This window comes from Dama dama, chromosome 5 (assembly GCF_033118175.1).
Source record: "Dama dama isolate Ldn47 chromosome 5, ASM3311817v1, whole genome shotgun sequence".
In the NCBI taxonomy this organism is placed as follows: Eukaryota; Metazoa; Chordata; class Mammalia; order Artiodactyla; family Cervidae; genus Dama; species Dama dama.
The window spans coordinates 8,806,007-8,821,843 of NC_083685.1; the positions used below are offsets into that span (position 1 = coordinate 8,806,007).

At 47.8% G+C, this 15,837-nt stretch overlaps 1 protein-coding gene across 1 annotated transcript in view; it reads right to left on the minus strand.

Annotated features, from left to right (window-relative positions):
* Nucleotides 1–8,320: 8,320 nt before the first annotated feature.
* CORO1C (coronin 1C) overlaps nt 8,321–15,837 on the minus strand; it is a 72,824-nt gene continuing 65,307 nt past the window's right edge. Inside the window, exons 6-11 of the mRNA XM_061141689.1 lie at nt 15,437–15,556; nt 14,462–14,566; nt 12,970–13,115; nt 10,701–10,758; nt 10,354–10,599; nt 8,321–9,293 (exon numbers count right to left, since the gene is read on the minus strand). Of these exons, the coding sequence (XP_060997672.1) occupies nt 9,174–9,293; nt 10,354–10,599; nt 10,701–10,758; nt 12,970–13,115; nt 14,462–14,566; nt 15,437–15,556 (795 nt within the window). The 3' untranslated portion in view covers nt 8,321–9,173. The remainder of the gene's footprint in view (nt 9,294–10,353; nt 10,600–10,700; nt 10,759–12,969; nt 13,116–14,461; nt 14,567–15,436; nt 15,557–15,837) is intronic.

Sequence of the window (15,837 nt, forward strand, 5' to 3'; positions counted from 1 at the left end):
CCATTTGCTGATTTGAATGGCTGAAGGGGAAAATGGCCACCTTAAGGCCCACCAGAGCAAGGACATCATTCTGTTAGGGGAAACACTGAAACTGCCTACCCTGGCCAGGCCCGATAGTAACCACTTGCATGAGTTATCTTACAACAGGAGATTCTGGTAATGAACTCAGAACTACCAAGCCACCACCAGTGAGAATTCGGGAAAGGTGAAGAGGAGAGAGGAGACACCAGTCCATATTTCCTATGAACCTCCCAGCATCCTTGCTGGAATCCATCTTGGCCTCTTGGTCCACACCAAGAAGGACCACATCTTGGTGGTCCTTCTGCCACCAAGAAGGACCCTGAGTCAGAATGATTGGCCAGAGACAACCCGGAAACTAACCCCATCACCATAAAACCTGAGACTGTCAGCTACCTAGCAGAGTTCTCCTGGGTCCCCCACCCAGGGAACTGGAACCCCTTCCCAATAAAGTTTCTTGCTTCATCAGCACCTGTGTCTCCTAGGACAATTCACTACTTGGTGCTAGACAAGAGCTGACCCTTAGGCCCTGGAAGGGGTCTCTTCCTGCAACAATTCCCCTTCTCAATGAGAACAGAACTTCAGGGAGTTGACCTTCAGCCCGATTCTGGGTCCATCTCTGAGCAACCCCAGGAGCTGGCTGCTTTCAATGGAAGCCTACAGAGTAAGCCAGTCCTTCAGAGTGAAGAGGGACTCTCTAGGGCTCACTGGATCAGCTTAGGGTGCACAGGGGCTGGTCGCAGACCAGAAGGCCAGACGGCAATCAAATCTTAAAAAGGTGCTCCAGACTCAGTGATTTTTCCAAGGAGCATAGCAGTTGAAGAAATCAATGCCTCCAACAAGCTACCCCAAGCCCTGGGCCTTCCTTGGCCCTAAAGGTATGGAGATGAAGAACTCTGGACCTCGGAACTCAGGGGCCTCTGATAGGGGAGACAGCTGTATAAGGAAGCAGTCTTGGTTGCAAACTAACTCAACTCAAACTGGCTTAGGCAGCAGTAGGCTTCCTAGGGTGTTTCGGAAAGCTGGATCTCAGGCATGGACTCAGGGAGCAGAAGGGAATCAGGATGCTTTCTCCATCACAGCACACCTGCCCTGCCTGCTTGCTCCACGCACCCCAAATCCAACTCCTTCATAAAGGACTTGCTGCCACTGAAGGTGGTGGGTTCATTGGTCCAGCCTAGGGTGGACAGTGGTCAGGGGAAGGTCATATTCTGGAAGCAAAGTACTGTTGCCCAGATATTCCACTAGGCACCTTCATCTCTGATAATGTATTTTCAATTCACTCATTCAATAAATGTTTATTAACAGCATATGCCAGATTCTAGATACCAGCATCAAGTATTGGTCCTGTCCTCATTCCATTTGGGAGAGAGAGAAACTTAAGAGTTGATAGAGCTGGTGGTCACAGGTGTTAGGAGCTCTGCAGATACTGGGGGTAGGGGAAGGACGGGTGGTCCTGAGAGAATAGCACAGATGGAAACTCTGAGGTAGGAGGCCTCTGACAAACAGAACATTAGGAGAGGTCAGGAAGCCAAGGGCCAGTCTCAAGGCTCTTCCAGCTTTTTATTCTGAGTGGGATGAAAAGCCATGGAAGGTTTGGAGCCTACAAACAGGAGTCAGTCTACTTTTTTCTAAAAGGGCCAGATTGCAAATTTCAGGCTTTGTGGCCACTGGGTCTCCTAGTACCTACTCAACTCTGAGGATGTAGAGTGAAAGCAACCACAGATGCTGCTCAAATGGGTGTGGTTGTGTTCCAATAAAATTTAGGGACACTAAAACTTGAATTTGATATAATTTTTACTTGTCACTGTTTTTGTGTGTGTGTGTGTGTGTGTTTGCTGTTTTCTTACAGCCATTTAAAAATGAAAAAAAACAAAAAAACAAAAACACTTCTTAGCTTGCGGGCTATACGGAACCTTCCAACAGGCAGGATTCAGCCTGTGGGCTTTTGTTTACCCAACCGTGCCTAAATACCTTAAAAGGTTACTCTGACTGCTGTGCCAAGAACAGACTAAAGTGGGGGATAACAGGAAGCTTGGTGAGGAAGACGTGATGGTTAACTATTATATGTCAGCTTAACTGGGTCACGGGGTACCTAGATATTTGGTCAAGTGTTATCCTGGGTGTGTCTATGCAGGTGTTTCCGGGTGAGAGGCACATTTCAATCAGTGGACTGAGGAAAGCAGATTGCCCTCCCCAGCGTGGGTGGGCCTTATCCAATCAGTTGACGATTAGACTAGAATAGAAAAGGCCGAGTAAGACCGAACTCCTTGCCTGACTTTGAGCACTGTTTTGCTGCCTTTGGACTCAAAACTGAAACACTGGGTGTCCAGCCAGCTGACTGGAGATATGGGGGTTTGGCCTCTGTAATCATGTGAGCCCATTGTTGATTAATCTCTCACTATATACATATTGAACACATCTCATTAGTTCTGTTTCTTTGGGAAAACACAATACAGGTCAATTCGTTTCAGAGAGGAAGGGGGCACGAACTACGAGGCTCACAGTGGTGGTGTGAGAAGTAGCTGGAATACGGACGTTATTTTCAAGCTGGAGCTGACATGAGTGATTCATGGGCTGTGAGAGAGGGGACAGGAACCAGGTGGGGTGGGTGGGAGGCAGGGGTGAGTCAAGGGGGCTCTCATACAGGGGGGCCGAAGAGCCGGAGACAAGAGGGGAACCATTTGTGTCTCCCCCAGAGACCTTGACAGACTCTATTCTCGGAAATGTCACTCTGGAAACAAAAAAGGGAAGAGGCGGGTAGGAGTAGGGGTAGAGGAACCAGTTACAAGGCTGTTCAAGTGGCTGGTCACTCTGTAAGAGACATGAGATTTCTAACAGGTGCTCAGGGCCCACATGGGGATGGATCTCTACCTTGTGGTCTTTGGGGACATTTTAATCCACTGCCCTGGTAGAAGCCGGCCAGGCTGTAAGAACTGGCTCGTCACTTTGGGAAACTGCAGTTGAGGATGGCAATGTGTTGACCAGGAACTGCTTTGTCTTACCTTTTACAATCCAAATAGCATCTTGGCACAGAAATGAATCTGCAGCAACTTCCTGTTATCTATGGGGCAACTTCCCAGCTCTCAGGTCTCATCACTAGAGTCCCAGAGCTGGGATTTTGTTGCTGAAACCCTGAGGATTGATTTCTTGACCCACGGGGCACTGAGCTTTGGTTCAAACAACCTTTCCTGGCTGGGTCGCTTGGGTCATTGGCTCTACTCCAATTTTTCTACAGGCCTTTAAAAAAATCTCACTATAAAAATAAGTATTTCCTCAGTTAATGCCAAGATGAATGGAACCGTGGTGGGGAGGGGTGGTTTAGAAATGAGTAACGAGAAGACAGCAGGGCCGTAAAGAAGGTGAAGGCTGCCCTGCTCCCCCGCTCCCCAGCTGCTGCAGCACCTCCGGCTCCGCCTGCCCCCAGGACCCTGTGACTCCTTCACACTGTGACCTGTCCATACCCTCCCGGAACAGCCAGCTGTGAAGGTGGGATGCTACTTGGTGTTTAAAGGCCTCGTGCACAGCACCCGACACCAGACCAGTTCTTGCTCTTCCCCTTTCAGACATGGATGACCCCCCTCGCCTCTTTCGACCCAAAGCTTTTCCTATACCCGAAACTGTCTGCAGGCCTTTGTCTGAATCATTTCTCCCCGGTGCTGCTCCAAACCCACCATGTCATATTTTCCAAAAATACTGAGTCTTTCAGATCACCATGAGGAAGCCTCCATTTAAAAAAAAACCCAACCCTCAGCACCTAGTGGTTTTGGTAACAATCTGTCCACTTGCTTTTCAATCTTCTGAGCTGACTGCTTCAGTGGATTAACATCTGGTCTGACCCCAGCTCCAGGCACTGCTCTCTGCTCAGGAGAGCTGGGTTCCTCCCCACAGCACTCGCCACCCTCCATTCAAGAACTCAGGCTCTGAAAATCAGCTTTCTCATTTTCATTTCCACGCAGTAATGTGAAACTACACTGAATCTCACAGAGCCCACCAGCTTCTCTCAACTCACCTTCCTATACGTTGTAACCCAACCACCAAACCCGGCAGCCACCTGACCCCCCAAAGATCTTTATATCCGGAGTAATTTCTCTCTTTCCACTTTTCTTTCGGAAACTTCAAACAAGTGTTCTATGACTAGCGTCTCCTAACAAACCCCTTCCACTTCTAGGTCTGTGTTAAACCAGTAGGTGGTGGACTAAATTCCAGGGGATGGGACGAAGACTGTTGCTACCTGCACATCAAAACCCTCTTGGACTTATTAATAAAATGGGACATGCCCCACCAGGGAGGTAGAACCATCCCTGTTCAAACAGAGGTGGCAGCTGGGACTGAGATTAAGCACATTAAAATATGTTACCCCATATCATGTTGGTTGAAAACATATTTCCCACTTTCCGTGGCCTTCATTTTTTATGCCAAGTAGTGAATATATAATTTGCTTTTTATGCAGCCAATCTATCTTTTCCTCTGGGATTCATTCTATTGCTTTAGGATTTAAAATCTTTTACCCACTCTCAAGTCTAGATAAGAAGGGATTTATTTTTTCCTTCTAAATTTGAAAAGAGAAGTTTCCTGAGACCCAGACATAGAGAAAGATCTCACGGACATAGTGGGGGGAAGGAGAGGGTGGGACGAATTGAGAGTAGCACTGAAGTATACATACTTACCATGTGTAAAACAGATAGCTGGTGGGAAATTACTGTACTGCCCTGGGAGAGCAGCCGGGTGCTCTGTGATGACCTAGAGGGGTGGAATGCGGGGTAGGGAGGCTCAAGAGGGAGGGAATATATATAGACCTCTATCTGGGCTTCCCTGTTGACTCAGACAGAAAAGAATCTGCTTGCTTTCTCAATGCAGGAGACCCGGGTTCGATCCCTGGGTCAGGAACATCCCCTGGAGAAGGAAATGGCTACCCACTCCAGTATATCTATATTTACATCTATAGTTCTGACTGGTTTGCGTTGTTAAACAGCAGAAACCAACATAACATTGTAAAGCAATTATCCCATTTTCAAAAAAGTTTCCTTTTGTTTAACTACTGACCTCATGACACATGGACACTGGTGTTGCTCGGAGGCCTTAAGGGTCCCTGCCCCCACTGCGACTTTAATGTCCCACCACTGAATGACAACGCCTCCTGCTTCAACCAAGTATTAATTTATCACTTGTACATTATTAACTTCTTTCTGGGAAATAAGACACTTATAGTAAATTGAGAAATTCAGAAAAAAATATCCAGTTAATGAAAAATTACCCACAACTGCTACCCTATATAGCAACATTTGTGGTCTTTATCCTACATATAAATATTCATTACATATACATGTATCCCTAAGCTGTGTACTTGGTCACTCAGTCATGTCCAACTCTTTGTGACCCCATGGACTGTAGCCCACCAGGCTCCTCTGTCCACTGGATTCTCTAGGCAAGAATATTAGAGTGGGTAGCCATTCCCTTCTCCAGGGACCTTCTGTTCCAGGAATCAAACTGGGATCTCCTACATTGCAGGCAGATTCTCTACCAGCTACCAGGGAAGCCGCCACATTCTTCAGAGGGTTTGTCAAAAACAACCTATTCTGGGGTGGTTAATAATGAACCTACCCTGCTCAAGTAATTCCTACTCCTCTAATTCCCAAACATGCCTCCCGCTAGCATCCTTGGGATAGAATTTCCAGAGGTGCAAATATCTAAAGCTTCTGATATACCCTATCAACCTACCCTCGGCAATAGTACCAGTTTATATACACTCTCTCCAGGAGTGGAGGAAAAACTTTTCAGCCCCCACAGAAGGAAAGGTGGGTATCCTTGACCATGACTCAGGTCTGTGACCCCATGATGGCTTTAGGACCCGGAGATGTGCTGGCGGAAAGAGAAGGGCCACTTAGGGTTAAGATTCTGAAGCGCCAACAGAAGTTCCTCTGGACACAGAACACTGAGAACGGTGGCAAGGGAAGTAGCCTTTCGAAAAACAGAAGTTCTCCCTCGACGGGGCCTGGCTGACTGTCTGGGGCTAACACCCTGGGTCTTCTGGCAGTGAAGCAAGGCGGCCGAGGGGAGAAAACCACTCAGTCGTAAACACCCTGAACCACGAGTCTGCACCCTGACCGGCGGCGCTGAGGGGCTGCAGACGGACACGGCCGACTTCCATTTCCGTCCGTGCAGACACGGACGGATGGGCAGACCACGGCCCTGGCCTCTGTTCTCCCCACAGACTACAGCAACTTTGGGAGAGGGAATTTGAGGAGGAGAGGCTTTGCGCCAATGAGTCATCACAGTCACAGACATTTAGAGAAACCAAACAGTGGGAAATTCTTTGCTATGATCACTGAAATGTCACAGGATAGTGCTTTCAGGGCAGAAAGGGGAGCTGAGAGAGGGCCACGAAATTCAAATGACCTTGAAAACCTTTTGTTGGAATAAAAATCACAGTTAAATCAAGGGTATTGTGCTTCTACTGAAGAAAGAGATGCTTTCCTAAGCCCTGATTCCCAGGGAATCAGCTCATCACAGAAATTGGTGGCTGTGCAGGGGCTCCTTGGGTGACCAGACACAGCTATTTCTCTCACCCGAACTCTCGTCCCTCCTTCACAATAAGCGGCTCAGCAAGACGAGGCAGTCTGCCCCAGATCCACCCCTGGGGAAGGCTGGAGGCGGGTTCTGAGCCCCACTCCATGTCCAGAGTCAGGGGGCCCACCCATACATGCCCCGTACTTACCCTCCGAGAAAGGTGGGGGGGGGGGGGGGTTCCACTGAGTCAGAGACACTGTGTCAGGCAGCAAGGCACTCACTGCCTCAAAGACAGCAGACATGTGAAATAAACACGGACACCATTTTGTAATCAATTTTTTTTCTTTTATCTTTTAAAATGGAAGCAAGTGTTTCGACAGAATACGATGGCTGCTCTATAAGAGCCGATCTAGGAGTAATTCACTGGGTCTTCTCTCGGATAGCTCGGATTTGAAAAAAAGAAAAAAGACAAAACAAGAAAAATAGCCCACAGAGCGTCAGACACCAACTCTGAGCCTGGCGGGGAATCCGTTCATTAAATAAGCCATAAGCTACACACTCAGGTCAGAATAACCGGCCCCTGCCTCCTCGTCTCTCCAAACCATATTCCCTAAGGTGTTTCACCACCACCACCAATTTTGCTCACTTAATTAATTGGGTATCAGAACCTTAGAACATTTCTGAATCTCAATAATGAAGGTCTTCAGCAGATTGTGTTGATAAAGAAACACATACAGGCTTGAATATAAACCACTGTAATTATTGTTTTCTTTATATCTCATTATCCACTTGAGTATTTAAAGCACACACGTACACACATGTACACACAAAACCACACCAAACATTCAAATACCCTGAAACTGTGGAGACAGCAATCCCAGGGTTGGTTAAGAACATGGTACCTTTTCTACATGGACACATGGACAGCTTGGACATGTGTCCCAACCCACCGACGCCACACTCTGCCTCAGCCTGGCCCCCTGCTCACAGACGATTCCAGCCAGTCCCGTCCCAGCCCCACACCTGCAGGCGTACATGCAAGCGTCCCCGCTGTGGCCCCAAAGGCATGACATGATTCCTATTCCATCACTTAGCTCTTCCAAAAGGGCTCCTTACACCTTTTTTCCCTCAGGCATGCGCTCTGAGAAAACAGAAATGGAGAGGGGTTCCTGCTAACCCAGGAGCGGGGCAGGCCTGGGAGCTCAATGTCTGGCCTGGGACTAAGCAGCCTCTGGGTTTGGACCCAGCCTCGGAGCCACTGCAGGGGGCGCGGGTGAGTCTGTGTAGAGGGTGCAGAGGGACAAGTGACACCACCAAAGCTACAGCAGATGTCTGCTTCCTTCTTGGCCCTTCTCAGTCTTGGTGTTCAACAGCACCCTCTGGCCTCCGCTTAGCAGAATGCAGTTAGGACCGAAATGCAAGAGGGAAGCCCTGAGAGGGAGAGCTACATACAGAAGAAGGGAGAAAGGAAGGGCAGGAGCTCCAGTGATGCTGGCGGCGGGGGAGGGGTGGGGGTGGGGGGGGGGGGGTAAGCTGTCCAGCACAGGACAAGCAGGAAAGCAGAGAATCAGGCAGGGCGACACGCGGGGCAAACGCCCCCCTCCGGGTTCCCTCGTCTGTGTCCCGCCTAACCTTGGGTCAGCTGCTGAAATTGACAAGAAGGAACACTCCACAGCGTGTGTGGCTCCTCGCCCTGGACACCCTTGTCAAGTATTGACCAAAACCTGAAATATGACATCAAAAGGGATGAAGGCAATAGACTCTATGTGTGTAACAAAACCGCAGAAACAGATGCGAGTTTAGGTTAGATTATAATCATCTGAAGCACAGGATAACCAAGAAGCAAAATTCCATTCTGGTACAACCACCCAATTTCTAGAAAAGAGAAAGAAAATGATTCAATATGAGCCTTTTTTTTTTTTTTTTTTTTTGATCAGAAGACTCAATGGGAGGGGAAGGGTGGGAATACGAATCCACGTGATTTTTCAAGTCTTCCTTTTATACAGTCATTAAGATGACCAGGTTTGTGCTGCAGAGAAGTCAGCACCGTGTGGCTACGGCTCTGATTGTTCTCAGATGAATGTTTATACAAAATAATATCTTATCTTCATTTAGTTTATAAACATACACAGTGCTGTCCCTTTCAAATTAAAGGAAAAAAAAAAAAACCCCACACACAAATACTGCAAAGTAGCAAAATACAAAGAAAAAAAAAAGCTACTTTTGGTTTTGGCAACATTAAAAAAAAAAGAAATACAAAAAGCAATGTGGCATTGGTCCCTGTTTGTAAAAAAAAAAAAAAAAAATAGAAAGGAAAAAAAAAGGTACTTGGGCAGGACACTGAATCAGAATTGGTTGGGTTTCTAAAATTCAGAATATCTGGGATTTTCAAAGTAGCACTTTTGTCTTTTAGAAGTTCACAAGACACATAACACTTAGAACATCAAAAAAAGTTTTCTGGTAAAAAGCTCAGCTTTTAAATCACATTTTGTTTCTGCAAATTTGGGAGACGAATTGAGTTCTTACTGGAATGTGGCCTATCACTGGTCCACAGATCTGAAATGGAATGTCTCCAAAGGCAGTGCCTCCCTTCGCCCTCCCCGGGACCACGCCTTCCTGCTCCCATCTTGGGGTGGGGTGGACCTTCAAGCCGCTATCTTCGCCATCTGCTGTTCTAACTTGGAAATACGTTCATCTTGATTGCAGATTGTGTCTTTTATAGATTTGATCTCTTTTAAAATCTCATCCAACTTGGCTTCATTTTGCTAGGGAAACAAAAAAGGGGGGAGGGAAGAGGGTGACTAAAGGCAGCGAAGTTCAGCACAGGTAGCACGTACGGGGCATAAACGAGCTGTTCTACTTGGAAGTAGCAGGTCGCAGGCTGGGCCTCGTAGGAATGCAATGAGCACTGGCCAGTTCCCCTGACCCTACAGCAAAGCAACTGTGCATCACGGCTCCCGGCCCCTCACCTGTGCACCTACCTGGATGGACTCTTGGGATACAGTTAGGCTGTAGGAGGAGACTGAACCCTGCAAGGCTGCCCCACATTCCAAACACCCCCATCATCCTCCTCAAGCAGGAACACCCTCTATGTGGCCAGGGTGAGGGTGATATTCTAAAGGCTGCCGAGCACTCATCGACTCCTGGAGAAGGTCCTTCCTGGGAACTACACCCCCTGCCCTGTGGCTCCTCTAAGAGGCTGAGCTTCTCCCTCGTAGAGCTGATTCTTCGGGAGGAAACCCTGCTGTCTCCAAAGTCATGGGGCCTCAAGGAGCCTCCCTGGCCACAGCCTGAGGGCACCTGTCCTCTGCTTGCTGCTCCTCTCGTCATTGACAACGCTCGGCCCTCCTGGCCCCCAGAACTCCCTTCCGCAGATTGCCGGCGCTCCACCCTCTCCCCTCCCTGGCTGGCCCCTGCCCTCCCCAGGGCCACATGGGTCTTCACTGCCAGCCTCTGCTCCTGACGTGACTCTCGTTAATACACCCAGGGTCATCTCAGCCTCTGAGTCCCACTCACTCCAGATCCTTCCGTCACTCGAACACCCGGCAACTTCTACACTCTCTCACCACTCTTTCCTTCCAGGACCTCCTCTCCCCAGCATCAGTAACAGGCTGACTTCTATCCCAGTCATCATAAAAAACAGAACTAAAGGAATCAAACCCATAAATGCCATGTGGCCAAGGTAGTTCCTACAGACAGTGCCTGTTATCATGGCTGGAGCCCGCCTGGCCGGTGGGGACAGTGCTTGCAGACGCCCAGGGCTGGCAGGCGCCTCTGGAGGAGCAGGCCAGGCCAGCCCACTCCCCTAGGCCCGGCAGTCCTTACCCCGCTGGCCGCATCTGCTGTCTTCTTGGGGATGCTGATCAGGTCGCACTTCTTGTTTGCCGTGGGCTTGCTGTCCAGAATGTTTTTCTTGACCACCTTGAGGTCCCTGTTTTTGCCAGGGATGTATCCGTGCTTCAGCGAGATGAGGAGTGGATCGGCGTTCTTCCCCTCAAACCACTCTTCTGCCTCCAGGGCTGCCTCAGGCCCTGCCGTGTCGGGGTACAGGTCATCTTGGAAAAGGTCAGACTACATGGGACACAGAAGAGAAACTCACAGGTGAGGAAGAAAGGTGTGGAATGCTTAAAATTCTTTTTAAACACAGATCACCTAGACAGCTGGGCACTTACCTTCCTGGGGACAGTCATGATAATAGGTTCACACTTTCTCTCATGAAGTTTGAAGAATCTTCAAAGGAGAGATAAAGGCAAAGTTGTATTAAGTGAAACAGGCCAAGTAACAGGCTTAGCAAGCATTCTTGTACATGCTGCGTTTGCCCATTGCCTCATCTGACAGATCCTGGGGAGCAGGGAGAACCCAGCATTCCCATTCACAGAGGAGGAAGAGGAAGTGAGAGGAGCTATGCCGGGAAACGGCGGACAGGGACGTGAACCAGGAGCAGAGGCCTATGCATTATGGTGACAGTCAAGTTCCAACTATTGGGGGGCTGATGAGCCGTGGGGAGATGATTAACATCACCAATAGGAACCGCCTGTGAGAGAATTACCGCGTCGACAGCCAGGAGGCAAGAACACCCACCTCTCAGAGAGTATCTACGACCTGGATGCCAGGTCTCCCGCCAACATGAGGTGGTTGAACATTCCTAAGTATAAACAGGGTTTTTAAAAAGGAAATGAGAACAATCCTAGAAATTAAATGTTGGCATCTGAGCAAACCACATCAGGGGTTAACACTCAAGAAAACTCTGGAATTATTCAGAGTGTGAGAAGAGTAGGAACAGCAAGCCCCAAACCTGTGCAGTCGCTCAGCGGCGGGAAGACGGGTCTAAGCTGGATGGCCAGCTCCACTCCCACGCCAGGGCTTGTGTCCACCTCAGCCGGCCTTGAGCTCCTCATTCATGAAGGGGGTGCGCTAGCACCCACCTCGCGCATGGAAAGGGGATCTGGGCCATGTGGTTAATACAGTGCCCCACATGTCACCAACACCCAGAAACAGAGTCAACAGGAGGTGTCCTGACTGACCCGCTTAAACGGTCACTCCTCAGTATCCACGGGGGACGGGTCCAGGACACCCCAAAACACGGAAATCTGAGGATGCTCTCAAGTCCCTTACAAAAAACGGTGCAGCGCTTTACAGTCTAAATCATTCTAGATGACTTATGACGCCTAGGATGACGTAAATGCTAGGTAAACACTTGTGAACACGGCGTAAATGCTATGTAAATTGTGTCCCACGTCCCACAGATTCAAGTCTTGCTTTCTGGAACTCTGTGGAACTTTTTCCCCTCAGTATTTTCAATCCACGGATTCAGAGCTCGCAAGTTCCAAGGGCTGACTATGGTCTCTTCAAACTTTTAGATGACAGTAGAGTAAACCTGTTCCCAAACCCTGAATGTAATTTTAAAGTTCAGATTCAGTCTGTTTTGAACCACGTTTTGCTTTTGGCTGCCCTGTACAGCCTGCCTACTTCCCTGGCCAGGGATCGAACTCATGGTTCCTGCAGTGGAAGCACAGTTTTAACCACTGGCCCAGTGGGGAAGTCCTTAAACCACATTTTGATTACTTTAAACCACAATTTAGATGTGACAGCTTCCTTTCATTATTCTAGCTATAGAGTTGGAGTATTTAAAAAAAAAAAACAAACCTGCAGTGATTATATAAAAATGGGCCTATAAAAATTTCTTTTATTTTTAAAGATGTGTCAATTATCTGTGTGACCAGCTTAGCTCACTTAGAAAAAATGTCCATGTAAGCAGTGTTATAAAGATGTGTGGTATGATCATGTGCTTGACAATGTCGTGCTAGTTATTTTGTTGTTTAAAATGGCCAGCAGTCGGTTGGTACTGAGAAAAAGAGCCTGCCCCTTAGGAAAGTCACTAGCATCATGGAATATGCATTTTTAAAAACTCCACAGAGTAGCAGAGAGAGGCAGACATTACACAGCACAGATGGGCTTCCTAAGCCAACTAACCTAACACCCGCTGTGGATCTCTGCTTCCCTAGTTTCAGATCCACGGGGTCCACGAGCCAGTTAGGAACCTGGCAGGTCCCCTCATAGGGCAGGAAAACCATCCCTCAGTTCCATCCTGGGGACAGGCTCCCTGGTTGCCTCCCAGGGGACACTGGCCACAGCTGCAGCCTGAAGACAAGAGACGAAGATTTCACTAAATCAGGGTGTGAGTCACCTCAGTGAAGCTACTTAGCTGTATTTCAAATTTATAATCTGGAGGACGGGGAGGGCACAGTTGGATTAAATGATTTTGAATGGTTCATTCTTGCTCTCAAGCCCCATGTTTCTAAGAAGGAAATGAGACACTAGTTCTACGATTCTACTGCACACACACAGGTAGAAAGACTGGTAGAAAGAGCAGAATCACGTGCTCTCACAGAATATAGACGGTGTAAGCCTTCTAAACACTTTCTGATACCAATTCTTTACCTGGCAATCTCACATTTGTTGACATCGAGTCCCCTCTTAGGCATGTAGCCCATTCCCCTCTGAGGCTCCTTGCTGCTGAACGTGTTGAGGTAGTGGACATAAGGGGATTCGTCTGTGATCTCGAAGTAGCGGATACTGCTGTCGCCCTGCGAGAAACGGGAGATGTGAGCCAAAACACCTGGTTTAGGTGGGTGTCCCACTCCTCCCTGAAGTCAGCGCTGACTGGGACTTCGCTGCAGTGCGGACCTTTTCCTCCTCTTACGAGGCTTAGCCTCCGATGGTTTTACTTCCAGGCAGAGCAGCCCCTCGCTTGTGCAAGGCTAGCATGCCCTCTAAAGGGCCTCTGCTTGAGGGCTCTGACTGTCCTGCGCTGCGTCTGACACCGAGGCAGAGTCGGGGAGGAAAGGCTCATCGCCCAAAGGGTTGATTTTAACATTCCTTCATGGCACAGGTCTGAGGGCACAACACCAGGCAACAGAATAAGAAGTAAGATTTCTAATGAAGAAACATTAGTTCCAGCAATTAACTTCAGATTGGAATGCTATCTCACTGCAATGTATTAGGTTCTGTGATCACTGCGTAGAAGGTCAGAGTTTTCTGAAGACCTGAATATACTAGCCTGAGTGTAAATAACTATCATGCAGTTACAAGAAACTGAGAATGAAGGCAGTCCTGCCAGGCAGAGGGGAGAGAAGAGGTCTGTGGAAGAAGTGATAAAGAGCTGGGCGGTACTCCACCCTCCTCTCCTTTCCCATGATCTCCATCTCTTTCAGGGATGTAACTGTCTAAAGCAATGAAGACAAGCTAATCACACACTGCTTTCTACATACTCACAACAACTTTCCACCCAGTGCTAGTAACATCTGGCTGTGATCTATGGCTGCTGTTAACATCGCAAGTATGACTTTCAAGGAAACAGACAAGATCTCAGTTTCTAAGTAACTGACCTATAAAAATGTCAAGCAGGTCTGCAGCTCACTCCATCAGTTGTGAACAGAAGTAATAATAAGACCCCCAGCTTCACCCAGTGAGGGACTATCTGACAGGTTTAGGGAAGGGAACACATCAACAGATTTATTTTTATTAATTCAATTATTTCAACTACAAAAATTCTACATGATTATTGAACCTACAAAAAAAGAAGGGATGCTGAGGTCACCACCTTCTAAAATGATGTAACAGTAATGAAGATAAAGCTACCAACACTTTAGTTAGGCAGAGATCATCAGGCAGCAGAAAGGGGTTTTGTGTGGGGTCTTCCTGTAACGACTGTCACATTCTGACACTTGAGTTGGGCCACATAATCCACGGCCTGGCCCTTAACACAGAACTCCAGGAGTGAGAACCCTCTGGAGAGTCTCTGAGGCCCTCAAAAGCTCATATCCACAAAGCGTTATTCCCTATACGATTGCCCGTCTACTAAAGCTCTGAAGGATAAACTTTTCTTCTCACAGAATTAAATTTAAGATCAAACAGGAAAATTACTGCTTACCTTTCCACACAAGTAAATGATACTGGTGTCGGGGTCGTAGAAAGGTAGCAAAACCCCATTGCTAGTGTCCATTTCATGAAGAGCAATTGGTTCCTCCATATTTTTCTGGAAGAAAAAGTATATATATATATACACACATATATGTATACACACACAAACACATGTACACACACACACACACACATTTTAAAAGATGAATTTTCATAAGACAGTACATTCTTTCATCTCTAAGTTAGCCATTTCCCTAAAATAATGAAAGTTTAAACAACATACATGTAATATTCATACATGTAATTACCAGTAAGAATACTACATGAGATCCAGCTCACTGAAAAGTGTGTTGACTTGACTGCATAATTAAGGCACCCATCAGTGTGATCCCATAAGAGATGAGAGAGTCCATCTTTTTTCTTATTAAAAAAAAAAAAACAAAAAACTCATGTTCTTTAGAAAGTTAAAAGGTACAGGAAAAATACAAAAATCATCCCATACGCCATAATCCCACAGCCCAGTGCGGGGCAACGACCGCTTTGGCCTACTTCCCTCCAGCACACAAGCACACACAGAGTGGGATCATACCATATATGCGGTTCAGTACTTTTTTCCCGCCTGTGCTGTCATGAACATTTTCCCAAGCATGACTACTGTGATTCAGACATTTGATCACGTTCTTTAGGAAACATTTTAACTAAGTTTATAACTTATTTCCCAAGTCTAAAACACTGGATTCTTCATGCATTCTTTTGAAAAACAACAATCAACATGGACTCCTTGGGAGTATCAAGAATGTATTTTTAAAACACACTCAGCAGTAAGTCTCCAGTGAGGATGAGAACTTCACATCCAATTTAAGATGAGCAGGAATTCAGCATATGACACTGAGAACTCTATCACCTACTAACCCACCTCAAGGCGTGCTCAGAAAAGGGAAAGCTTGAGGCTGCGAAGGGGTGGCAGGGCCGTGAAGGCACGTACCGGGTTCCAGAGAGCCAGCTGCCGCTCGCTCATGCGACTGAAGCCAGTGGTGAAGACATTGCCATCGGCCAGGAAGATGGCTCTCATGGGTCGGGCCCCTTCATGTGCTTTCTCCTTCTCCTGGGTGAGAAAGCAAAGAGGCATTTTACACACAGTCAGACCAGACCGCAGGAAGGAAAAGTGAGGGACGGCGGGGGCTCAGTGAACCCAGCTACACCCCACAGGCCACTCACATCAAAGGTGTAACTGTGTGTGCGCACACACATTTCAGTACTGACCACCTCCCCTCCCTGAAGGAGGAGGAAACAGAGACACCGAGGGATCTGGCTGAGGCCTCTCAGCTGGCAAGCAAGCATGCCAGGCCTGGACTGAAAGGCCTCAGCCTTCCACCAGCCCCTGCC